General features: G+C 38.0%; 1 protein-coding gene across 6 annotated transcripts in view; it reads left to right on the forward strand.

Annotated features, from left to right (window-relative positions):
- Positions 1–26869, forward strand: part of PRMT3 (protein arginine methyltransferase 3) — a 135546-nt gene that overhangs the window by 47520 nt on the left and 61157 nt on the right. For 3 of the 6 annotated variants that reach the window (XR_011440282.1, XR_011440283.1, XM_014741502.3), the window contains exons 11-12: positions 13622–13669; positions 24315–24393. Coding sequence is in view for 2 of the 6 variants with exons in the window: in XM_014741502.3 (XP_014596988.2) it covers positions 13622–13669; positions 24315–24393 (127 nt within the window). In the remaining 4 variants the exon portion in view is untranslated. 6 annotated transcript variants of the gene reach the window in all.

Below are 26869 nucleotides of genomic sequence, written 5' to 3' on the forward strand. Positions count from 1 at the left end.
TTTGTTTTCTATTATATTGACTTCTGATTTAATCTTTAGTATTCCCTTCTGCTCTTTTAGACTTTGATTTGCTGCTCTTTTTTTAGCTTCTTGAAATGGAAGCTTAGATCATTGATTTTCAGCTTTTCTTTTTCTAATATTTGGCATTTGAGGCCAGTGTTTCTCTCCAGGTACTAATGTAGCTGAATCCCACATTCAAGTGATTTTTTAAAATAGTTCTAAGTGTTACTCTTTTTTTCTGAAATTTAATTCTTTATGCTGTTATTAAAAGAGAAAAATCCCAACTGCTGTCATATTTTAGAATTAATCTACCATTAAAACCAAAGGCATTGGGGGACTGGCCTGGTGGTGCAGGGGTTAAGTTCACACATTCTGCTTTGGTGGCCCAGGGTTCCCTGGTTTGGATCCCCAGTGCGGACTTATGCACCACTTATCAAGCCATGCTGTGGCAGGTGTCCCACATATAAAGTAGAGGAAGTTGGGCACAGATGTTAGCTCGGGGCCAATCTTCCTCAGCAAAAAGAGGAGGATTGGCGGCGGATGTTAGCCCAGAGCTGATCTTCCTCAAAACAAAAGGCATTGGCACTTCTGCTCCCGACACTAAGGCTGACTAGGTGCTCTAAGGGGCCTTCTTATTACAGGACCAGTAAATCTTGAAAAACACACATTTTACATTTTTTTCATATTATGGATGTCAGTTTTGATGTTATTTCCTTTCCTTGTTCAGTTCTGTTGTCACTACTTTTTTTAGTAGAGAAAGAACACAGTTTTATTACTAAATAAGCATTAAACCAGAATGTGATGCACATTACAGGCAATTGCTAAGAGATTGCAAAGACAGAAAGAAATCGCACCCTTTTATATAGCCAAGCAGATGCAACCTATTACCTACATGTTCTCAAGATAAAAAATAATATTGTGAATGTTTTTAATTGCTGGTTTTCCTCGTTTCTTTATGTAATTAGGGAAATTCTGGAGTGCAAGTGTATAAGAATTTGAGGGACAAAACTTAATCCAAATACTTAGTAATGTTTAAGAACTAACAGTTCTGACTTTTAATATGCTTATAGCTCATTTCAGCATTCTTTTCTGTGATATTTCTGTTAATTTCTTTTACCTATCGTTCTATTTGGGATTTTTATCTTTTTATTATTTTTCTGAAAGAGTTCCTTATTTATTCTAGTTGCCAATTTGTTATTAGGACTCCTCTCAAATGTTCTGCTTCTCCTTGTTTTGGGCACACAATAGAATTTAACTTTCTGTCCCCTTTGAAGTCAGATGTGGCCCTGTGCCTTGCTTTGGCCAGTGAAATTCACTGGAAATGGCATGCTCTATCCAGACAGAATGTTTAAGAGCCAGTGCACAATTTTCCACATCCCCTTTCTATGCGTCAGTCATTGTGGAAGTATGTATTAATATGAACCCTCTGTCAGCCTGACTCCCTGAGTAATTAGATATGCAATGCCTCTTGTCAAGCTGTAGCATGAGAAATAAATCTTTTTTGTTTTAAGTCATGATATGGGTGTTGTTTTTTAATGCAGGATAACCTGGCTTGTCTTGATGGATACATAATTCTCTGTCTGCTATCTTTGTTGGCAGTGCATGGCATGTCATTTCACTGTTTTTTGGTGTAATTCGATGAATAGACATTCTTCATTATTACTGTGTCAAATTTATTAAACTTCTTTTATGGTTTGAGTTTTTTGTACCTTGTTTACTAAATCTTTCTAGAATTGCCATTACATGTTTTATTAGACTTCTTCATCTTTCTTTAACCTGCTTCACGTTTTCTATTGTTTTGACTTTCTTGACTGCATTCTGCATAACTTTTTCAGTTCAGTCTACCAATGCACTAATTCTTTCTGAAGCTCTTTCTAATAATCTTTTAAACCCATTCAATGAGTTTTTTCATTTCAATTACTTCTTTTTTTTTTTTTTTTAACTTCTAGGAATTCTCTTTGATTCTTTTAGAACTTTGCTTGCTTGTTACTATTATCTCCAAGCCTCTTTTAATTTAAAGAATCATAAACATACTTATTTTATATTTTGTGTTTTTAATTACAGTGTCTGACTACAAGTCTGCTTTTGCTGCTGCTGTTTCTCCTGGCCCTCACTCATGGTGCTTGGTGCTTGTTTATTTGAGTATTTTTTTTTTTTTCATATTTTGATGTGATTTATTATTATTATTATTTTTTTATTAATGTTATGATAGATTACAACCTTGTGAGATTTCAGTTGTACATTTTTGTTAGTCATGTTGTGGGTACACCACTTCCCCCTCTGTGCCCTCCCCCCACCCCCCCTTTTCCCTGGTAACCACCGATCAGATCTCCTTATCAATATACTAATTTCTACCTATGAGTGGAGTCATATAGAGTTCGTCTTTCTCTGACTGGCTTATTTCGCTTAACATAATACCCTCGAGGTCCATCCACGTTGTTGTGAATGGGCCAATTTTGTCTTTTTTTATGGCTGAGTAGTATTCCATTGTGTATATATACCACATCTTCTTTATCCAATCATCAGTTTCTGGGCATGTAGGCTGGTTCCACATCTTGGCTATTGTAAATAATGCTGCGATGAACATAGGGGTGCAACGGACTCTTGAGATATCTGATATCAGGTTCTTAGGATAGATACCCAGTAATGGGATGGCTGGGTCATAGGGTATTTCTATTTTTAACTTTTTGAGAAATCTCCATACTGTTTTCCATAGTGGCTGTACCAGTTTGCATTCCCACCAACAGTGTATGAGGGTTCCTCTTTCTCCACAACCTCTCCAACATTTGTCGTTCTTGGTTTTGGATGTTTTTGCCAATCTAACGGGGGTAAGGTGATATCTTAGTGTAGTTTTGATTTGCATTTCCCTGATGATTAGCGATGATGAACATCTTTTCATGTGTCTATTGGCCATATTCATATCTTCTTTTGAGAAATGTCTGTTCATGTCCTCTGCCCATTTTTTGATCGGGTTGTTTGTTTTTTTTGTTGTTAAGCAGTGTGAGTTCTTTGTATATTATGGAGATTAACCCTTTGTCGAATAAGTGGCTTGTAAATATTTTTTCCCAATTAGTGAGCTGTTTTTTTGTTTCAATCCTGTTTTCCCTTGCCTTGAAGAAGCTCTTTAGTCTGATGAAGTCCCATTTGTTTATTCTTTCTATTGTTTCCCTCAACTGAGGAGTTACAGTGTCCGAAAAGATTCTTTTGAAACTGATGTCAAAGAGTGTACTGCCTATATTTTCTTCCAAAAGACTTATTGTCTCAGGCCTAATCTTTAGGTCTTTGATCCATTTTGAGTTTATTTTGGTGTGTGGTGAAAAAGACTGGTCAATTTTCAATCTTTTGCATGTGGCTGTCCAGTTTTCCCAGCACCATTTGTTGAAGAGACTTTCTTTTCTCCATTGTAGGCCCTCTGCTCCTTTATCGAAGATTAGCTGTCCATAGATGTGTGGTTTTATCTCTGGGCTTTCAATTCTGTTCCATTGATCTGTGGACCTGTTTTTGTACCAGTACCATGCTGTTTTGATCACTGTAGCTTTGTAGTATGTTTTGAAATCGGGGATTGTGATTCCGCCGGCTTTGTTTTTCTTGCTCAGGATTGCTTTAGCAATTCGCGATCTTTTGTTGCCCCATATGAATTTTAGGATTGTTTGTTCAATTTCTGTGAAGAATGTTCTTGGGATTCTGATTGGGATAGCATTGAATCTGTATATTGCTTTAGGTAGTATGGACATTTTAACTATGTTTATTCTTCCAATCAATGTGCAAGGATTGTCTTTCCATCTCTTTATGTCATCGTCAGTTTCTTTCAAGAAAGTCTTGTAGTTTTCATTGTATAGATCCTTCACTTCCTTGGTTAAGTTTATCCCAAGGTATTTTATTCTTTTCGTTGCGATTGTGAATGGGATTGAGTTCTTGAGTTCTTTTTCTGTTAGTTCATTGTTAGTGTATAGAAATGCTACTGATTTATGCACGTTAATTTTATACCCTGCTACTTTGCTGTAGTTGTTGATTATTTCTAATAGTTTTTCTGTGGATTCTTTGGGGTTTTCTATATATAAGATCATGTCCTCTGCAAACAACGAGAGTTTTACTTCTTCGTTACCTATTTGAATTCCTTTTATTTCTTTTTCCTGCCGAATTGCTCTGGCCAGCACCTCCAGTACTATGTTGAATAGGAGTGGTGAAAGTGGGCACCCTTGTCTTGTTCCTGTCCTCAGTGGGATGGCTTTCAGTTTTTGTCCATTGAGTATGATGTTGGCTGTGGGTCTATCATATATGGCCTTTATTATGTTGAGGTACTTTCCTTCTATACCCATTTTACTGAGGGTTTTTATCATAAATGGGTGTTGGATCTTGTCGAATGCTTTCTCTGCATCTATTGAGATGATTATGTGGTTTTTGTTTTTCATTTTGTTGATGTAGTGTATCACGTTGATTGACTTGTGGATGTTGAACCATCCCTGTGTCCCTGGTATAAATCCCACTTGATCATGGTGTATAATCTTTTTGATGTATTGCTGTAATCGGTTTGCCAAAATTTTGTTGAGGATTTTTGCATCTATGTTCATCAGTGATATCGGCCTGTAGTTCTCCTTCTTTGTGTTGTCCTTGTCAGGTTTGGGGATCAGAGTGATGTTGGCTTCATAGAATGTGTTAGGGAGTTCTCCATCTTTCTCAATTTTCTGGAACAGTTTGAGGAGAATAGGTATTAAGTCTTCTTTGAATGTTTGGTAGAATTCTCCAGAGAAGCCGTCTGGTCCTGGACTCTTATTTTTGGGGAGGTTTTTGATTACCGTTTCTATTTCCTTACTTGTGATTGGCCTATTCAGATTCTCCATTTCTTCCTGATTCAGTTTGGGGAGATTGTAGGAGTCTAGGAATTTGTCCATTTCTTCCAGGTTGTTCAATTTGTTGGCATATAGTTTTTCATAGTATTCTCTTATGATCTCTTGTATTTCATTGGTATCTGTTGTGATTTCTCCCCTGTCATTCCTAATTTTATTAATTTGCGATTTCTCTCTTCTTTTCTTGGTGAGTCTGGCTAGGAGTTTGTCAATTTTGTTAATTCTTTCGAAGAACCAACTCTTTGTTTCATTGATCCTTTGTATTGTCTTTTTTGTTTCAATATCGTTTATTTCTGCTCTTATTTTTATTATTTCCCTCCTTCTACTGACTCTGGGCTTTGTTTGTTCTTCTTTTTCTAGTTCTGTTAGGTGTCGTTTGAGGTTGCTTATGTGAGCTTTTTCTTGTTTAGTGAGGTGAGCCTGTATTGCGATGAATTTCCCTCTTAGGACTGCTTTTGCTGCATCCCAAATGATTTGGTATGTCGTGTTCTCATTTTCATTAGTCTCCAGATAAAATTTAATTTCTTCTTTAATTTCTTCAATGATCCATTGTTTGTTGAGAAGCGTGTTGTTTAGTCTCCACATTTTTGCACCTTTCTCTGCTTTTTTCTTGTAGTTGATTTCTAGTTTAATAGCATTATGATCAGAAAAGATGCTTGATATTATTTCAACTCTCTTGTATTTATTGATGTTTGCTTTGGTTCCCAAAATATGGTCAATACTTGAGAATGTTCCATGTGCACTTGAGAAGAATGTGTATCCTGCTGTTTTTGGATGAAGTGTTCTATATATATCTATTAAGTCCATCTGGTCTAATTTTTCGTTTAATTCTATTATTTCCTTGTTGATTTTCTGTCTGGATGTTCTGTCCATTGGTGTTAATGGTGTGTTGAGGTCCCCTACTATTATTGTATTGTTGTTGATGTCTTCTTTTAGTTCTGTTAAGAGTTGCTTTACAAATTTTGGTGCTCCTGTGTTGGGTGCATATATATTTATAAGTGTTATGTCTTCTTGGTGGAGAGTCCCTTTTATCATTATATACTGTCCCTCTTTATCTTTCTTTATCTGTTTTGCTTTGAAATCTACCTTGTCTGATATTAGTATAGCGAGACCTGCTTTCTTTTGTTCATTATTAGCTTGGAGTATTGTTCTCCATCCCTTCACTCTGAGTCTGTGTTTGTCTTTGGGGCTGAGGTGTGTTTCCTGGAGGCAGCATATTGTTGGATCTTGTTCTTTGATCCATCCTGCCACTCTGTGTCTTTTGATTGGGGAGTTCAAACCATTTACATTTAGAGTGATTATTGAGACGTGGGGGCCTACCACTACCATTTTGTGTCTTGTTTTCCGGTTTTCTTCAGTTTCCTTTGTTTCTCGTCCCATGGTTTAATCTGTTCTGATGTAGAGCTGCTACTCTCTGTTGTTGTCCTTCTACTTATCTCCTCTGCTCTTGGTTTTGTAGCCCCTTTCCTTTTTTGGATTTTTCAGGAATGAGGGTTTTCCTGAGGATTTCCTGAAGAGGAGGTTTTGTGGCAATGAACTCCCTTAATTTTTGTTTATCTGGGAAAGTTTTTATTTCTCCATCGTATTTGAAGGATAATTTCGCTGGGTAGAGAATTCTCGGCTGTAGATTTTTGTCCTTCAGATTTTTGAATATATCATTCCACTCTCTTCTAGCCTGTAAAGTTTCTGCTGAGAAATCTGCTGATAGCCTGATGGGGGTTCCTTTGTAGGTTAGTTTCTTTTGCCTGGCTGTCCTTAGTATTTTCTCCTTATCGTTGACTTTTGCTAGCTTCACTACTATATGCCGTGGAGTTGGTCTTCTTGCATTGATAAAGTTTGGAGATCTATTGGCTTCTGTCACCTGAAGATCCATCTCCCTCACCAGATTTGGGAAGTTCTCAGCCATTATTTCTTTGAATAGGCTTTCTGCCCCTTTCTCCTTCTCTTCTCCCTCTGGTATACCTATAATCCTTACGTTGCATCTCCTAATTGTGTCTGATAATTCTCGGAGAGTTTCTTCATTTCTTTTTAGTCTTGCTTCTCTCTCCTCCTCTGCCTGCAGCAATTCTATATTGCCATCTTCCAAATTGCTAATTCTTTCCTCCATATTATCGACCCTACTGTTCAGAGCATCTAGATTTTTCTTAATCTCCTCTATTGTGTTCTTCATTTCCAATATTTCTGTTTGGTTCTTCTTTATCGTATCAAACTCTTTTGTGACATAGCTCCTGAACTCGTTGAGTTGTCGGTCAGAATTCTCTCTTAACTCATTGAGAATTTTAATGATGGCTTTTTGAAGTCATCATCATTTAGGTTATGTATCTCATTTTCTTTGGGATTGTTTTCTGTGTATTTGTTACTTTCTTTCTTCTCTGGAGATTTAATGTATTTTTTCATATTGCTTGATGTTGTTGATTTGTGCCTCCGCATGGAGATAGAGTTTAGTTGCTCCTTTCACTTGTTTCAGCTGCTGAGGTAGGGGAGCAGCTGTTTATACTGCACCAACCAGGAACTCTGTCTGCAGTTGCTAACTGGGCCTGGGCCCCTCCTCATAGCCACAGTGGCCCTTTGGATTCCCTCCTCTGCCGTGGGGGCCGTCACAGGGGGGCTTCAGGCTGCTGGTGCCTACTGTTGCAGCCCACCTAGACGTGCTCCCTCCTTGGGGTCTGCAACGGTGTTATGGGCTTTTCCAGCGGCCAGGGGTGGGATCACTTATATTTGTCTCTCCGTTGCTGTCAGCACCCACAAAATCTCACTTGTCCTCTATGGGTCGCAGGAGAGCTATTGGCATCTTCTACAGTCTGTGGTTAGTTCACCTAGCTATGCTGCTTTTGCCCTGGGGTCTTCCAGTCTTATGGCTGGCGGCTGGGTGCCTTCTACTGGTGCTGAGCAGAGGCTTTCCCTAAGGCTGCTGTGAGCCTGTAGGGTTTCCCCCTAGGCTACGAAGCTGGGTCTCTGGAACTTCCCCCCAGCCCCAGTCCTCTCCGAGATCTCCGGCTATCTTCTCTCTGGGCCTCTCCCGGAGCCTTGAATGCTGGGCGTGGCCCCTCTGCTAATGGCAGACAGAGAGTTTTGTCTGCTGCCCGGGCGGAACTCCGAGGCTTCCCCTCCGGGTCGCAGAGCCGGCCTTTGAAACTTCCCCCAGCCCCGGTCCTCTCCGAGATCTCCGGCAATCCCTAGTCCCACGGGGCGGGCAACGGCCGCTGGGGGTTGCCCCGCCCTCTGGGATTCTCTCCGGGCCTCTCCCGGAGCCGTGAATGCTCGGCGTGGACCCTCTGCTAATGGCAGACAGAGAGTTTTGTCTGCTGCCCGGGCGGAACTCCGAGGCTTCCCCTCCGGGTCGCAGAGCCGGCCTTTGAAACTTCCCCCAGCCCCGGTCCTCTCCGAGATCTCTGGCAATTCCTACTCCCTCAGGGCGGGCAACGGCAGCTGGGAGCCCTCCGTACCCTCAGCGACTCTCTCTGGGACCCTCCGGGCGCCGCGAACACCAGGCGGGGTCTCCCCGCCAATGGCAGGGAGAGACTTTCCCCGTGGGCTCAGGTGTGCAACTCCAAAGTTTCCCTCTGCGTTTAGGAGTAATTGCGGGGGGTTTAGGTAGGGTTCTGGTCACCTGTTTCCACCGTCGCTCCTCTGTTGTGTGCTCGCTCCTGCCCTAGATGTGTGTAGATCCTCTGGGGGCGTCCGTTGGAAGAAAGCCGCTTGCGGGTACTAGGCTGCTCGTCGGGGTCGGAGAGTTTTCACCTATTTCCACATCCTCCCGGAGGAAAGTCCGTCCGCCTTCCGATGTATAGTCGCGTGGGTATCTCAGACGTCCTGAGATGCTGTCTGGATATCCTTTGTCAAGCGATAAGTGTCCAAATAATTGTAGACTCAAAGGGGGAGAGAAAAAGAGGACTACTCACGGCGCCATCTTGGATCTTCTCCTCTTATTTGAGTATTTAATACTACTTGATGTTGTGCTATATATCTTTCAAGAAACTTTTATCTGTGGAAAATTCTTTGATGCCTGGGGTCTTACCCCAAATAATTTGCATTTGTTTTTGTCATGTACTTGGGATAATTACATATGCAGACCACTGTGTTTATTATTTTTAATTTAAAAAACCCACTTTATTAGGGAATGTTTCCAGTGTAAAAAATTTAGAATGAGTATTTCAGTGAACCTCGTGTACCTATCACTCAGCTTCAGCATTTTACCATTTTTAGTTTATCTATCTTTCTACTATTAACTTTTTTTGCTATATGTAACTGATAACACTTTTAAAAATGTACATTCATGGGGCTGGCCCCATGACCGAGTGGTTAAGTTCACGTGCTCCACTGCAGGCGGCCCAGTGTTTCGTTGGTTCGAATCCTAGGCGTGGACATGGCACTGCTCATCAAACCACGGTGAGGCAGTGTCCCACGTGCCACAACTAGAAGGACCCACAACGAAGGATATACAACTATGTACTGGGAGGCTTTGGGGAGAAAAAAAAATAAAATACAATCTTTAAAAAAAAAAAAGGTGCATTCATTATGCCATTGTCGAGCCTAACAAAATTAGCAATGTCCATATTACAAAAAATAATAATAGTTCCTTAATATCTAATCTGTGTTCACATTTCCCTGAATTTTTTTACATTTGATTTGTTTAAATCAGGATCTGAGATATGTCCACATATTGCATTTGATTAATTTATTTTATAAATCTTTTTTCATTAACCTTTTTATTTTGAGATAATTTTAGATTATTACATGCATCGTAAGAAATAGTACAGAGATCCCTTGTACTCTTTATCTAGTTTCTCTCAGTGATGACATCTTGGAAGCTATAGTGCAGTAGCACAACCAGGGTATTGATGTTGATGCCATCAAGATATAGGACAAGCCCGTCACTGCAAGGAGCCCTCCTGTTGTTCTTTTATGACCACATTCACCTCCCCATTCTCCAGTCCCCAGCCTTGACCTCTGGCAACTGCCAATCTGTTCTCAATTTCTATAATTTTGTTATTTCAGGAATGCTGTGTAAGTGGAATTGCACACACAGTATGTGACCTTTGGGATTTGCTTTTTTCACTTTGTGTAATTCCTTGGAGATTCATCCACATTATCACACACATCAGTGGTCTGTCCTTATTTTTGTGTAGTATTCCAGGGTATGGATGCACTACAGTTGGTTTAACCTTTTGGCTTTTGAAGGATGTCCAGTCTGGGGCTGTTGTAAATAAAGCTGTATGAACATTTGTGTATAGATTTTTTGCATAACATAAACTTCATTTCTCTCTGATAAATGCCCAAGGGTACAATTGCTAGTCATATGGTAACTGCGTGTTTAGTTCTATAAGAAACTGCCAAACTGTTGTCCAGAGGGACTGTACCATTTTATATTCTTACCAGCAATATATGAGTGATTCAGCGGCCAACATCCATCCCCATCCTGCCAGCCTTTTGTATGGTCACTATTTTTTATTTAAGCCGTTCCAGTAGATGTGTAGTGATAGGTCACTGCGATTTTAATTTGCATTTCCCTAATGGCTAATGACGTTAAACATCTTTTCATAGACTTATTTGCCATCTGTATCTCGTCTTCACTGAAATGTCTGTGTCTTTTGCTCATTTTCTAGTTTCTTTTTTGTTGTTGTTGACTTTGATAGTTCTTTTTGCCAGTGCTTTATCGGATGTGTAGTTTGCAAATATTTTCTCCTTCTCTGTAGCCAGTCCTCTTAACAGGGTCTTTCGCAGAGCAAAAGTTTTAAAGTTTGATGAAGTTCAATTTATCAATTTTTACTTTATGGATCATGCTTTTGATATCGGGTCTAAAATCTGTAATCTGTGGGTTCACATCCCCCCCCCCCCTTTTTTTTCTTGCCATTCTTTGACAAAACTGGGTCACTTGTCCTGTAGAATTTTCCACATTCTGGATTTTGATGATTGCCCCCTCATAGTGTCATTTAGCGTGTTTTTCTATGCCTTGTATTTCTTTCAAACCAAACATACGAGGTCCAGAAATAGTGGCTTCACAAATTCAAGTTGATTTTTTTCCCTGGAATACTTCATGGGCAGTGATAGTAGTTAATTTCTATTGCATCATATCAGGGGATGTCTGCTTAATATCTCTAAATTAATGTCTGCTTGTCTCTTTCTGTTATGTTGAGATTGATCAGTGGCTTTTGGAGTTGTCAGCCTAATCTATTCATTAGAAAATTCCCTATCAGTCTTTGACCTGAGGGTTTTAGAAGCCATTGAAAATGACTCCTTAGATTTATTACTACATTAAAAGTTGCAAATTTGTGGCATTTTAGTTGTATCATTTATTCTTTATTTGTTAGCTGAAATTATTTCATAGCCCTCATCAAATATTTGGTTGTGAATTACAATTTATATAGGAAGAATAAGATAAATACTTGATATTCTCTATTTCTTTTCCATTTTCAGAATAATGAATTCTCTCTCTAGCATTTTCTAAAGGTTTTGTTGTTGTTGCTTTTAGTAGCATTACTAAATGTCATGGGTTTTTAATGTACTTGATATATTTTGAACTATTGTTACTATTTTGGATGTTTAAATTGGCCGATTTTTGAACTTGCCTCTTGTATCCCTTTAACAAACCCTGGTCATCCTCAATATAATATCTAAACTACAGGTGCATATAGTGTAATGAAAGACAGAAAATAGAATCTAAGTATGTTTATGATTCAGACTTTACTTTCTGGTACTGTAAGATAGTTTATGGTCACTTGTACTGCCTAAAGTTGGAATCACAGAATCCTGGTTCCTTCATTAGAAAATGGTCTATAAAGATCACACCCTGGGTTCTAGGAGCTCATTACTGGACTGTCACTGCTTGTGTGTTTTTCTTAGTGGACAGATGTAGCTGTTTTTTAATATAAAAAAATCATGAGTTTACGCTGACATTTCCGATTAAACATTATGGAATTTTTACTTAAAGTCTTAATTTTATTCTTGTATCTCTTTTCTTCTGTGAAGAAAATCTTGATTCATAAGATAATTGCTTATTTGTTTTATCATATAATATACCTATAATCGTTTCAAAATTTTTTTACCAACTTTACTAACAATGGCTTCTAAATGCAGTTTAGACTTTCTTTATATTTTCTTTTGTTCTAGAATATATCTCATGAGAAATGTACGGTCTAAATACTGTGTTTCAAAGTCACTTAAAATAATTTTCTTGTCTGGTTATGTAACCAACTTCACATAGAATCAGATTTGTTTGTTTTCTCTTCCTTCATTTTGGGAGAATTGCTGCCTCTTTTTGTTTGTTTAGCTTTAACTATGAAAATAATTATGTGGGGCCGGCCCCGTGGCCCACTGGTTAAGTTTGCATGCTCCACTTCGGTGGCCCAGGGCTTCACCATTTTGGATCCTGGGCACGGACATGGCACCACTCGTCAGGCCATGCTGAGGTGGCATCCCACATGCTACAGCTAGAAGGACCTTCAACTAAAATATACAACTAGGTACTGGGGGGACTTGGGGAGAAAAAGCAGGAAAAAAAGAAAAAAAGATTGGCAACAGTTGTTAGCTCAGGTGCCAATCTTTAAAACAAAAGAAAAGAAAAGAATTATGTGATTCTATTTCTTCTGTCCTTTAGTGAATAGATGACTTTTTTGAGGGGGCTTTTGGTTTGTTTAAAAAATATTAGATATGTATATATTTATATTTTCACCCTTGTGTTATGTAAAAGCATGCTCTATACACTGCTCTGTACTTTTTTTTAATTTAGAATTATGTCTTAGCCATCACTTTGGATCATTATATAGAGATACTCTTCATTCCTTTTTAGGCTGTATAATACTCCATTGTATAGATAAATATAATGTACAGGCTAACACTGATGAGAATTTCTTCCATCCTTTTACTATTACAAATAATACTATTGAATATTGAATATTCTTGTGCATATGTCATTTCATCTTGCATTCCTAGAGGTGGGATTGACGGGTCGAGGGGTTAATGCATCTGCAGTGTCACTAGTTGTTGCCAAATTCTCCTCCATACTGATCTTACCATTTGGCTTTCTTACCAAAATAAGTGGTATCAGGATACTTGTTTTTTTCACAGTCTTTCCAATAGAATATGTGGCAGAATCACTTTAAAATTATTGGTTTGTGGTTTTTCCTGTGACCTAGACGTTAGGGTTGTAAATATACGTGAGGCCTGGTTTATGCTTGCAGTTTATTGGAGGTGGGAAGGAAGTGCGTGTGTGAGCACTCAGCACCAGGTTTCTAAACAGAGTGGTGGGAGCGGGGCTTTAAATTCACACGTACTCTGCAGATATGTTTGTTGTGTCTACTTTGTTATTTGGGGCAGTTTCCTCTTCTGTTCTTCACCTTGGCTGGACTGTGGGCTTTGTCTCCTGTCTCCCCATTTTCCTTCACTAGGTTTAGCGAACGTTCTCATGTGAAAGCCGGCTTACTGATGCCTCTAACAAGATGTTCTTCTTCTTTTGTCTTGCATATTTGTTGTATTGAGAGGGTCAGTAGCTCCTAAAATGCATTGTTGCAGAGAATCACTGTTTTATATATAAATATATATAATTCTCTTTAATAAAAGTACTAGCTAATTAATACTTTCGTTGTATTAAGAGTACAAGGTTCGGTTCTAATTAATGATGTTTTTTCAATCAGCGTAGGGGGTTGGGAGTATTGTTTTGGAAATACACGTGCATCCTCCACCCCCGTCCTTAGAGACTGATACTGTACGTCTGGAGTGAGACCCACATGTGCATTTGGAAAGATCTGGAAATGATTCACTTTTTTCTTTGACAGACTTGCTTATTGGACAGTTTGCTGCAGTTTGAGGAAAAGGGCCGAATTGTGAGTCTTTTGTTGATTAAGTGAGAGTGCCATCTAGTGGGGGAAATACTTTTAAACTAATAAAGTTTTTCAAACTTGAGGAGAGCATGCAGAGGAAATTAGCTCCTCGCTGAGTTACGTGCTCCAGAAGTCCAGGACACTGGCAAGTGAGAGCTGTGTGCTGTAGGGTGGGAAGAGGAAGGAGGTGGTCGTGCAGGATGGCAGCAGGCATGTAAAGGCGCCTAGTAAATGCAAGTTACCACCGTCATTCCCGTTCTCCTTCAGGAAAGGTAGCGATCAAGTGAAAAAATAATGAAATAGTGTGCTGACAAATATTTGTGATATACGTGTAAAATTTTATAGTTGTTTTTTGACCATGTGATAACACATAGAAGTTACAAATTTCATCCCTCGTCGTTACCACTCAGGACCTACCCCAATCCCCCAACAAAATCTGTTATCAGTTTCTAGTGTATCCTTCCTGAAATATTTTAATCTATTGTAAACATGTATTTGTATCTTCACCCCTTGGCACACGCATTCATTGCACAAATATTGTGTGGCTGCTGTGTGCCTGGCACTCTTCTAGGCAGGATAAAGCACTGAACGAAATAGATTACAAACTCAATCCTGAAGCATCTTCTACACTTTGCTTTTTTCGTCTCTTTGAAACCTGTAAATTTCCTTTTGTGACTACTGAAGCTGCATCCTTCAAATTTTTTACTCAATTCAAAATATTACGCTTGTGGGGCTGGCCCAGTGGCACAGCGGTTAAGTGTGCACATTCTGCTTTGGTGGCCCAGGGTTTGCCAGTTCGAATCCCGGGTGTGGACACGGCACTGCTTGGCAAGCCATGCTGTGGTAGGCGTCCCACATATAAAGTAAAAGAAGATGGGCACGAATGTTAGATCAGGGCCAGTCTTCCTCAGCAAAATGAGGAGGTTTGGCAGATAGTAGCTCAGGGCTAATCTTCCTCCAAAAAAGAAAAATTACCCTTGCGATTTCTGCTTTGATTCATGAATTATTTAGAAGCATGTTGTTTAATTTTGAAGTGTTTGGGAATTTTTTAGATATCTTTCTTTTAATTGATTTCTAATTTAATTTGGTTGATATCAGATATTATACTGTGTATGATGTTATCATTACATTAAATTTGCTCTTTCTTGTCTTATGGCCCAGCATATGGTCTGTCTTGTTGAATGTTCCACATTCCTTTAGAATCTGTATTCTGTTGTTGGATGGAGTGTGTCATAGTTGTGAGTTGGGTTAAAGTGGGTTAATAGTATCATTCAAATCTTGTAAATACTTAGTATTTTGAGTCTACTTGTTCCATTAAATACTGAAGGTAGAATAATGAAATTTCTGTCTATAGTTCAGGAATTGTTTCTCTTTTCAGTTTTGTCAGTTTTTGCTTCAGGTATTTTTGTGTGGTTTTTAGGTGCATATACATTAGGATTGTTAAGTATTCTTGATGAAACTTGGCCTCTTTATTATTATGAAGTATTATTCTTTGACCCTAATAATACTTTTGGTCCTTTAGTTTACTTTATTTTTCTAATTAATTGTGTACTATTTCAGATATGTTCTAAGCATTTATAAACAGAAATAAATGTGTGTTCTTTTTGCTTTCCCCTAGATTATTGCATATTATATAACTGTATAAATTTTCCTTTTATAACCTTTTAATGTGTGAAATATACACAGAAAATTTAATAAACTTTCAGGTACAGTGTCACAAATACTTACCTAATGAAGACTTATGTAATCATTATCCAGAGAAAAATATAGGATGAAGCCACCCAAATATCTTTTCTCAGTTACAACTCCTTTCCTACCCCAGAGAGGGGACCACTCTCCTGTCCTTTATGGTAATCATTTCTTTGCTTTTCTTTATGGTTTCACCTCCTATTTTCATATCCCTAAATATTTTTCAGTTTTGGGATTTATATAAATAGAATCAAAATGTAAGTATTTTTGGTATGAAAAAAGTAGCTTTTTGCTTTAGTCACCAAGTCATAATGTTTATAAACCAAGTTTATAACGTTCGTCAATATGCTTGTAAGGATAATTTGTTCATTTTCATTTCTGTATATGCTGTTATGTATGAATATATAACAGTGTGTTTATTCATTCTGCCGTTGGTGTGCACTGGATCATTTCCAGGTTTTTAACCGTGACAGGTAATAGTGCTGTAGTATACTTGTACATGTATCTTGTTACACTTGAGCATGCATTGCTGGCCGTGTATTTAGGAGTAGAATTACTAGATCATGGAGTGTACTACTCTTCAATGTTACTAGATAATGCCAAATTTTTTCAAAGTAGTAACATTTTTGCTTCATTGCTCCATAGACTTGTCGACACTGGGTATTGTAGACCTTTTTAATTACTGCCAATCTCGTAGTCATCCAGATGACTTGAATTACTAATGAAGCTCATCTCTGCTACGACTGCTGGCTGCTTAGATTTCCTGTAACTGTGTCTAATTCTTTTGCCCATTTTGGAGGGGTTTGCCTGCCTTTTCTTAATGATTAGTCTTCTTTGTTGGAGATGGGAATATGCGTGTGTGTGCATGTGCACGTGTGTGTATATGTCCAGTATCTTTTCAAACACTGTGACTTATGTTTTTAGGATTTTGATGCACATAGGTTTTGAATTTTAATGTAGTCAAATTTATTGGTCTTTTTCTTTATAGTTAGAACTTTTTCCCCCCAAGGACGTGAAAATATTCTCTATAAACTTCCTACCTTTCCCATTCACATTTTTGTCTTTAATCCACTCATACAGTTGTGGGGATAAAAATTTAGCATTGTCTTTCTTTGGGGCTGTTTGGTGATACAGATCCAAATTTTAAATGTGCATATCCTTTAATCCAGGAATTCTGCTTTAAGAAATTTATCTTAGCCACATACACAAAACATTGAACAAAGATGTCTGTGTGTGTGTATGTTAAAAATAGCATTATTTTTCTTACTCATCCTATGGCAAATAAATGCAAAGGATACAGGTATTCTTGTTTGATATATTCAACCACTTGCGTTTTGCTAAGTGTGAGAGCATAATGTAATCTGTTTCAATCGCTGTAGAGCTGGCAGTAAGGAAAGTACCTTACCCAAAAGGATTTTACATAATTATTTATTTATTTTGAGGAAGACTAGCCCTGAGCTAACTACTGCCAGTCCTCCTCTTTTTGCTGAGGAAGCCTGGCCCTGAGCTAACATCCGTCCCCATCTTCCTCTAATTTATATGTGGGATGCCTACCACAGCATGGCGTGCCAAGCAGTGCCATGTCCGCACCCGGGATCCGAACCGGCGAACCCCGGGCCACTGAGAAGCGGAACGTGTGAACTTAACCGCTGCGCCACCGGGCCGGCCCCTTACATAATTATTTTAAAAACTCACATGTAACTTCACTGTCACATTTGTGATAAATAAAGTGATTAGCATTTGCACATTTTAAGGTGAAAGAGTCAAGTAATAAGACTGAGGAATCACTCAAAAACTGTAATTTAGGTGTTCAATGTCTAAGACTATTATAAATATAACAGTGAAATAAATAGAGGTTATATTACATCCTATAAAATCTTATGTTTGGTACGTTTTTAGCAGAAAGCACTGTAGATTAGGAGAAAATGCTTATTTAAGTACTTTTTGGATGTCTCTAGAGCAGTGATTCTCAGCGGCGGAGGGAAGGTGTGCAATTTTGCTCTCTTGGGTGATTTTGGGGCAGTGGGAAACATCTGGAGACATTTAGGTTTTACAGTGGGGGGCAGGAGGAGAGTGCTGCTGGCCTCTAGTAGGTAGAAGCAAGGGAATACTGCTAAACGTCCTGCAATGGACAGGACAGTCCCCACAATAAAGTGTTATCTGGCCCAAAATGTCAGTAGTGCCAAGGCTGAGAAACCCTTCTTTAGAGTTTTCATTTCTATGCATTGAAAATAATTCAACCTGTAACTTAGGTCGTGTTATAAAGGCCACCTGACCTAGACTGGGACATCACCAAAAATTTTCCTTAGAAGGTGACATCATGACAGTGTATTTTGTCACATGGATATACAGTTGGAGCTTCCTTTTTTTAAAAAAGATTGGCACCTGAGCTAACAACTGTTGCCAATCTTCTTTTTTTTCATTCCTGCTTTTTTCTCCCCAAATCCCCCCAGTACATAGTTGTATATTTTAGTTGTGGGTCCCTCTAGTTGTGGCATGTGGGACGCCACCTCAGCATGGCCTAGTGAGCGGTGCCATGTCCGTGCCCAGGATCTGAACCCTGGGCCGCCAAAGTGGAGCACGCGAACTTAACCACTTGGCCCCAGTTCGTTTAGTTCACCAAATTGATGACGTTCTGCATTGTTTTTGTGTAACACCTGCTACATTCGTATGGCTGCCCAAGCTGGTAAGTTGCCTTCAGTGCACTGCTACTCCTCTGCTCCTGTCAGTGGGCTTGTATGTTTACCAAAAACCTATCACATTAGTTCGCCTGTTTACTTATGTAGAATCAGTCAATAGTAACATCAGCTGTTGAACAAGATTGTGAAAGAAGTTGCTGTTTAGTAAAGTAGTGAGTAAAACAGTTATGAAAGACCGAGAGTGGGAGGGTGGGCATTACAGACTTCAGGAATTCTCCACCTGGCTTGTACCCTTAGATTCTTTTTCTATTTTAAAATTACCAAAACTGGAAATTATTTACAATCCATTGTGAGTGTGGTTTATGCAGGGAAGATGGTGAAGAATCCAGTCAGTGGACGATCTTCAAAGAGTATCGGTAAACAAATCTGCACTTCTGTCTTTTTACTTAAAATGTATTATTTTCAATTAACAACTGACTGCTCCTGTCAATCATGTTGGATGAAGTTCTGTTTACAGTAAATCTTATAGAATTGAGAGTAGTATTTTTTAAAATGTCATCAAATATTTATTACGCTTCAGAAGTACACTGAGAAGTCAGGATTAGATTTCGTAGGCTTGTTTATTTGTTGGAAGTGATCTTTTATTTTTGTCTTTAAATAAACCCAGCTTATTGCTTCATTTTATTTATACCTCTCTTGCCTTTTTAAATAGTTAATTCTGCCTAAGGGTGTATCAGTAATTCAGATATTTGAGCTAAGAAAAATTAGACAAGAGAAGCACCTTATGCTATAAAGATATTACAAGTTTCTTTTATCTTTGTTTATCTATTCCAAGAAGATATCACTAACAGGCATTTTAAAAATAAGGTTCCCATTTCAATGAATAATGTTAATATTCTAGTTCTAGATTTAATCTGTTGTGTTCCTTTTGTAATAATTAATTTTTGAAGCACAAATGCAAAATTTAATTTTAAAAAGTAAATCTCAGTTTGGAAAGAAGAGTGCCCCGTGAGCATCATGGGAGAAAACATCGGGTGTAATTCTCTTCCAGATGGCACCCCCACAGGTGAGGCAGTAGCCTGTGAAATTACAGTCTGAATTACACTGCAGATGAGCAGGGCATTTGGAGCAAAGCCTTCTGATATCAGTAATAAATGACTTGGTTCAGAACCAAGGACAATTCCCAGGAAATTAAAGGCTATTCTCTCACGTAGGGAGCCTAAAGTAAAATGAAGTTTAGCAAAGTGGAAAGTTGAGAGAAAGGACAACAACCTTTAGCAATACGTATGTAAATCATTTCATCTGATAATATTTTTAATCAGACATATTAATTTATCTCACAAATGTCATATATTGGTTCTACATATATTCTAGAATGTGCATTGATTTTTCCAAACTGATAATTTTCACAATGGATGGTGGCTGAGAGCCAGTTGCCAACTAAGCTATCACTCTGAGATATTATGAATCTATTGTAAATTCTAATCTTGTTTAATACGCTCTGTGGGGAATTTTTCATTTCAGAACACTTGAGTCCTCAATTACAAATGTAGTATAATATCATACAAATACTCAAGCTTATTTTCAATCAGGTAAATCATTTTAAGCAGCAACATAGAGTAGTAATTCGGAAGTTGACAGGCCAAGTCTCAAATTCTGACTCAATCAGCTGTTTCTGTGACGGTGAGCTGTTTTTTAAGCCCTGTTATTTTAAGTTATTTAACATTTCTAAGGCTTAATTTCCTCATCAGTTAAATGAGAATAACAATAAAATGTGCTTTAGGGAAGAATTAAATAAGATAATCCCTATAAAGACACTTAGTATAATGAACTTTAATGATTATCATCACGAATATTATTTGAGAATTTTAATTTTAGAAAGCAAAACAGCATTTTAAAACAATTTTAATTTGTACCAGAAAAATAACAAAAAGTAGGTATTGTTTCATTTTAACAATTATAATGATATGCAAGTACAGTATTAATAATTCTTATTCTTTTATTCATTTAAAAATTGCTTACTGAGTTCCTGCTACGTGCTAGGCACATTTCTAGCCCTCAGGAATATAGCTTCACACAGTATGGACAAAGTCCTTGCTCCTCTCGGAGCAAAGCAGAGTAAAGAGCTGGAGCTTGGTGAGGGAAAAAGAAGGTGCTTTACATGGGGACATCAGGAAAATCCTTTTTGATGAGGTAGTAATTGAGCAGATATCTGAATACTAAGTGAAATGAACAACCAATAAAATTGTCAATCTTCATTGAGTCTTCAATAATGTAGCATATTTAGGAGATGTATATTCTTGTTTTGAAGGAATGCTTTTGTATTAATTTACTAGTTGTTATTTTTTAACTAAAGGTTTAGAAACTACTTTGACAGACTAGAAGTCTCATCATATCTTACACAGCAATATCTTGCTCCTGAAATGAAAAAGAGGTTATCAGAGATAGATATAGAGGAGGGTACCATTTTTAATTATACACTAATGAAGAGAGAAAAAGGAGATAAAAATGGGAAAAGAAGAAAGACTTGCTTTAGCCTTCTGCTTCTGTTATAGTTTAGCCCAATTCTACCCCATAGTGGCTGACCCCATATGGTGATTTCTGCCAAATTAAAGAGTCATGTGATAGGGTCTTTCATAGGTTTTATGGGTTAACACTGTGCTAAATCCCCTACATGTAACAACAAAAGGATTTGATCATTTGCTTTCAGAAGTTCTCTGACCTAATAATGATGGCTGACCCTAAACAATGCGAAGCAAAGACATGCATTTATGGAAGGATGTTTCTGCTGCCAGGGATGCTTATCTTCTCTCATCTGTTTACATCTCTGTCCAGTTAGGCAGCAGTGGGAATTGAATTTTAAGGCCAGGGTTTGTAAGGGGTGGTAAAAAATTGTCTAGTATTATTTTTCTAGTTCTATGATATAAAATAAGTCACTTAACCTCTCCAGTACTGATTTATCTAATATAAAAATTAGGTTGTTTAAATAGAGCCTTAGAAACTATCTCTAATATTGTCTGATCAGAATTCTGATCTTAGCTAAGAATCATTATGGAGTATGTGGGAAAATGCTTGTTTTCATGTGTATTATTTTAAATGGAGGTAGAGATATGGGAAAAATCTTAAGTGTAAATGCCAAAGTTCAGAGTATTAAATAAACTTGATTTTTTATTTTTGGCACAGGAAAAACAATCTCTTGATTATCTTTGTGAGAAGAATCTTAAAGTTGGAATTGGCACTAATTTGGCGAGTGTGCTCAAATTATTTCTTAACTGTAATGAAATTTTGAGAAGTTTTATAAATTTTTTGTATGCACACACACACACAGTCTTGGCTGATCTGAAAAAAGAAGTGACACAAGAAAGTGAACGTATTCTGATAGACTCCTGAAAAAACCCCAGGAATTTCAGTTCTGACTCAGGGATTGTAATACAGGACCATTCACTAAATAAATGTCATGTGATTATGATCAGTCTGCCAAGCCTTTATTCTCTAATTTATTAAATATAGTTTTAAAATTCTGATTAGCCTTTAAAATGTATTTTTTAAATAGCTAATTTTTTCAGCTAAGCTAAGAATTATTTTTCCATACCCTTTTACATGTATTAGTATATTTAATGCTCACGTAAACCCTTTGAAGTAGAATACCATTGTTATCGTCATTTTACAGATGAGGAAACTGAGGCACAGTGATTGTACCCAAGGTCACACAGAGAAGGGAGCTCCTCTGGGCTTTAACTCCAAGAGTTCACCCTCTTAACTGCTCTGCTGTCGGTATTGCCCATAGTACCAATTTAAAATATGATGTAATTTAATCTCTGATGAATGGCTGATAATAACTTTATCTTAAATATGCTAAGTGAGCATGTTGCTAGAAGGGGCTACTTTCAGTTATTGATCGAAAAGACTTTTTTGGTTTGTTTCTGGTGCATGGAAATAAGATGGAGTCTGAGCATATGGAAGCAGAATACTTAGATTTAGCCAACTGTTTTGAAAGAGAATACTAGGAAACGGTTTGACACAGTGCCAAATCTAAAACAAACTTTTTTTTACCCTTTTCCTAGAAAGACTGGACTGTAATGAATCCTTAATTTGTACTAAACTGTGAGTTTATTTTATTTTAGTGTTTAACATGCTGCAGTCTTGCAGACAGGGGCCATTTTCCCCTGAATCTGTCTGCACATTTATCAGCTGATCTTTTCCCCAGGAGGGAGATGAATGGCTCTTCTTTTAATAATTTCTTAGCATCAGTTATAATTCACTTTAATCAATGGCTGAATGCTTATTCACAAACATTTGTGTGCATAGATCTGCTGAATTATGTCAGATTGGTAAAGGTTTCTTAGTTGAATTCCAAAAGTCCTTTGTTTTTTGAAGACTACACAGAATTAATGGAGAACTGACTGTAAGAGTAGACATTTTGCTGAACTCCTCTTTCCAGAAAAAGTTTCCGCCAAATCCTTAATTTCCACATAATGTGCACACATTAATAGAAGAGCTTTCTTGCTAAGTCTTTCTTCTGTAGGCAGTTATTTTCCTATCAGTGAATTAGTGGACTGGGGGGACCGGGTAAACGTCAGTGTAGGGTTGCTAGTGGCAGATTAATTAGGCTCCTTTGTAAGTGATTCTAGCATGGGATCGGTATTTTCTGTAAATGTAAATTTGCTATTAATCTCTTCTGAAGATTATCTATTCTGTCATCCAGCTATTCTAATTATAGGTCCTTCTGGTTGTGGCCTGTGGGACGCCGCCTTAGCATGGCTTGATGAGCGATGCCATGTTGGTGCCCAGGATCCAAACCGGCAGAACCCTGGACTGCCAGAATGGAGCCCAGGAACTTACCCAGTCAGTCTCAGGGGCCGGCCCCGAGTACAGTTTTGATTTAGAATGCTAACATTAGGAGAAAATGCTTTTTGGTTCACCCCGAGCAATAATAAGGTGTCTTATGTGCTAAGCACTTGCCTTCCCTGCTGGGCATGTGGTTGGGGGTAGGCCCTGGAGGGAGAAAGACTGAAGCTGGCTTGATCTCTCACTCATGGTTACTTTGTCATTTCTGTAGTAAATTGTGTAGCATACAATTAGAATGTGCTGTGTTTGTGACACCAGTGGTGGCAAATTCTCTTTTCATTTGTGCTATGATTATCCTTTCTTGGTAGAGGATTCATTACTGTTCTCTAAAATCTGGAGTACATGGGCCATGTCTCATGAACTGTGATTCAAACAACACTAGATGCTGAAAGTGTTGATGGGTTTTAAATAGGAAAAAAGAGGTCTCTAGTCAAAATGTGGGTAATACCTGGTTAAAGTATGTTCAACAGTCATCTTTACTGTAACGCTTCTCAGAGCTATTGATGTGCTAATAATGTGCACTATGAATCTCTAAGAGGAGGATATAGCATCTGGTCTTTGATTAATGATCCCCCTCCTCTCTTTTTTTAACCAAAGAGAAAGTCACTGGGCAGGAAACACTTTGAGAAATGGTCTTAAAGACTGAGATTTCTCAACCTTAGTCCTGTTTTTTTTTTGGGGGGGGGGGGATTAGTCCTGAGCTAACATCTGCTGCCAATCCTCCTCTTTTTGCTGAGGAAGACTGGCCCTGAGCTAACATCTGTGCCCATCTTCCTCTACTTTATATGTGGGACACCTGCCACAGCATGGCTTGCCAAGTGGTCCCATGTCCGCACCCGGGATCTGAACCAGCGAACCCCGTGCTGCTGAAGTGGAACATGCGAACTTAACCGCGGTACCACCAGGCCAGCCCAACCTTAGTCCGTCCTATTGACATTTGAGGCCAGGCATTCCTTTGTCGTGGGGTCTGTCCTGTGCATTGTGGGATGTTTATCAGCGTTCCTTGGCTCAACCTACTAGATGCCGATAGCATGCCCCCGTCAGCTGTGAGAGTCACAAATGTCTGCAGACATTGCCACATGTCCTCCAGGGGTCAAAATCTAGTGGAGAACCACTGCCCTAGATAATATTGCAATATTCCAGGGAGTTTTTGGGTCTGTTAACAATTTCTCTCTGAAATTTTCCTTTTAATGGGGAAGGAACAATAATCTAGAAAGTGGCAGCACAAGTAAAGAAGCTTCAGTATGATCTACTGTAATAAACTTTCTGCATCCACTTTATACCCTGGCCAGTTTTCTAATAATCTTTATGTGGAGAACTTACTGCAAAAAATAATTTCAAACTTTGCAGAATATTATATGGGAAAGACAAAAAATATATTTTTTATTGAAAAAGTATCCCAGATATTTAAGTTGATCTGCATGTGAGAATATTGCATATTTCTAAAACCTATTTTTTCCTTTTTTATGCAGGGCTATTTTCTTCTTTTCGAGTCTATGTTAGATTCTGTCCTTTACGCAAAGAACAAATACTTGGCAAAAGGAGGATCGGGTGAGTGTAAAATTCTAGTTTTAATAATCTAATTTTAGTCTGGCAGAACTGAATGAACCTTTGGATTTCAAATAAACTATGCATGACTGAGAAAGTTCCCAATAGAGATGAAAGATGTTTCCATTAGAGGAAGCTTAAAGACATTGGTTTGCTACACTGTTGATAGTAGAACGTTATATAAGATAGTCAGGACTCCAAGTTAATGGTATTCTCAAGAACACTTTCTATAAAAATACTAAGGACTAAGTTTGGAAGCTATTTGATATTCAAATAGAAATCTAATGGAAACTTCTTTTGATTTTTAATCCTTATGACCTTAGTTCTTTTCTTTCCAGTAGAATATTTCATACTAGGCTGGAGATTATTCACTCTAATGGCAAATTTTCCGTGACTTCACTAAATATATAAACCTGGCCTCTCTGTTTTAATGAGAACATTTATGACTGATTTCTACTAAGTTTTTAAAGTGCAACCCAATAGGTATTTTTAAATGGATCCCAACAAATTTGGAAGGCTTCTTTTCACGTCCCTGGTAAATTTTTAATTGTGTTAACTCTGCATGCTCAGTAAGGTTGTGTTTTTACAGGCCTTCTGCTGTGAGCAGTTACATACAAACACAACGTTCTCCCGCAGGGCAGGGGTTATGTTTTGCTCGTCTTTGACTCTTCAGAGCTCCAGACACCTGGAACATAGATAGAGAATCGTTAAAACCAAATCGAATAGCATGTGTCTCCCTTTGCTCCCCTCTCCCTGGCCAGCCCTTTTTCAAGTTTCAAGTTCAGCAAATGGTTCCCATGGTCAGAGTACAGCTGACAAAACTGTCATATGGAGGTGGACGAGGAGGAGGAGACATTTTGAACTAGTGACATAAAGCATTTGACCACGCTTAAACCTCCTGCCCATCCGTGTTCTATGAAATTACTTTGGCAGTTACAGTACAATAAAAACCAGTGAGGCCAAAACACAAAGCACAGGAAATTCTCCAGTATAATATAATAGCATTTAACGATTGCCTTTCTTTTTCAAAATGCTCTCATTTTATGACTATATTTTCTGCAGCCATTTCAAGATATGTTCCTGATCTCTGACGTGAACCTGACTAGAATTTTTAGATGTGTTTTACCTTGCAAAGATTGATTATATCTTTCTATAATTGTAGCGGCTTTTTAAAAAAATGACTACTATACTTAATGACTGAAAACTAATATTATCTACCATTTGTTGAGTGTCTGCCAGCTGCCAAATAATATACTCTGCTTTTATGTTATTACATGTGATTCTCACAACAGCCCTTTGAGATTTTAGAAAAAAGGTGTCCTGGAAGACACACATTAAGTGGCCAAACCTTGCTTTTTCTTCTTTTGTTTTTAACTGAGATCTACTGGATTCCAATATTCCTGTTCTTTTCACTCTCCTGTGTTCTTTCCCTACTAAAGTGCACTTCATTGAATCTGATTCTTGCCTTGAAGTTGTTCTCGGGAAGAATCAGAGAACGGTTTCCGTACCTCCCTGAGTGCTGTTCATTGATCTTACTGAAGGACTGACGGCAGCTTAATACATTTAAATTGAATTCTCGATGAAATTCATTAAGAACCTACAGCATGCAAATAATGAGGTTATAGTTGATGAAGCAGTGCCGGGGCTGTTTCCCATCATAAGAGGGACAAAGTGGAGGCTCCTGAGTCTAGTTCTTTCCATGTTTTTGTGTAGCTGACATCAGCACTAAGATAATCATGTTGAAGAGAGGTCAGCATTTGACCGCCTGAGCAGTGCTGTGGAGTGTTATTTGTTAACAGAATCAAGCAAAAAGAAGGAAAAGGCAGAAGTGAGTAACATGAAGTGGTTTAGCCTGGTTTGCGTATGTGAGTTTGTCTAAGTGAGTATCTCCAGTCATGTAGGTGCTTGTTCGTCTTTGCAAAGGTTTCCTTTGTATTTTTCTGAAGGAAGGATTTACTAAGCAATTAGTAGTGTAAAGATTTTAGTAAGAATGATTGAATTATGAGAGAGGGAGAATATTGAAGACCCATATAAGCATGAAGGGACCATGATTTATTTTCGTATGAATTTAGATTATGTCTCACTACCTGTTAATAGCATGGAGTAAAACCTTTATAAAGCACGGTCAGCCAATAACTTGAGAATTCGTTCTCCTTGTTATCACGGAGCAATTCCACAGTACTCTAGAGGTATTCACTTACTACTATTACTAGTGAGAAAAATAATCCTGTAAAGTCAGTGAAAGTGGGTTTACTAAAGACTACTTCTACTATTTTTAGCTGAGATTTACTAACCATGAATTGTAGTGTTTTACGTTCACCCAACCAAGAGATAAGGAGGAAAACTAGGAACATGTTCAACCGTGACCAATGCTTATTTTTACAACTAGAATTAAGAAGAAAACAAATGCATGTTTTAGGGTGACAATGTAGAATGTACATTTTTTATACCCTAACAATGTCAAATACTACATCTTAGA

This window comes from Equus caballus, chromosome 7 (assembly GCF_041296265.1).
Source record: "Equus caballus isolate H_3958 breed thoroughbred chromosome 7, TB-T2T, whole genome shotgun sequence".
Classification (NCBI taxonomy): Eukaryota; Metazoa; Chordata; class Mammalia; order Perissodactyla; family Equidae; genus Equus; species Equus caballus.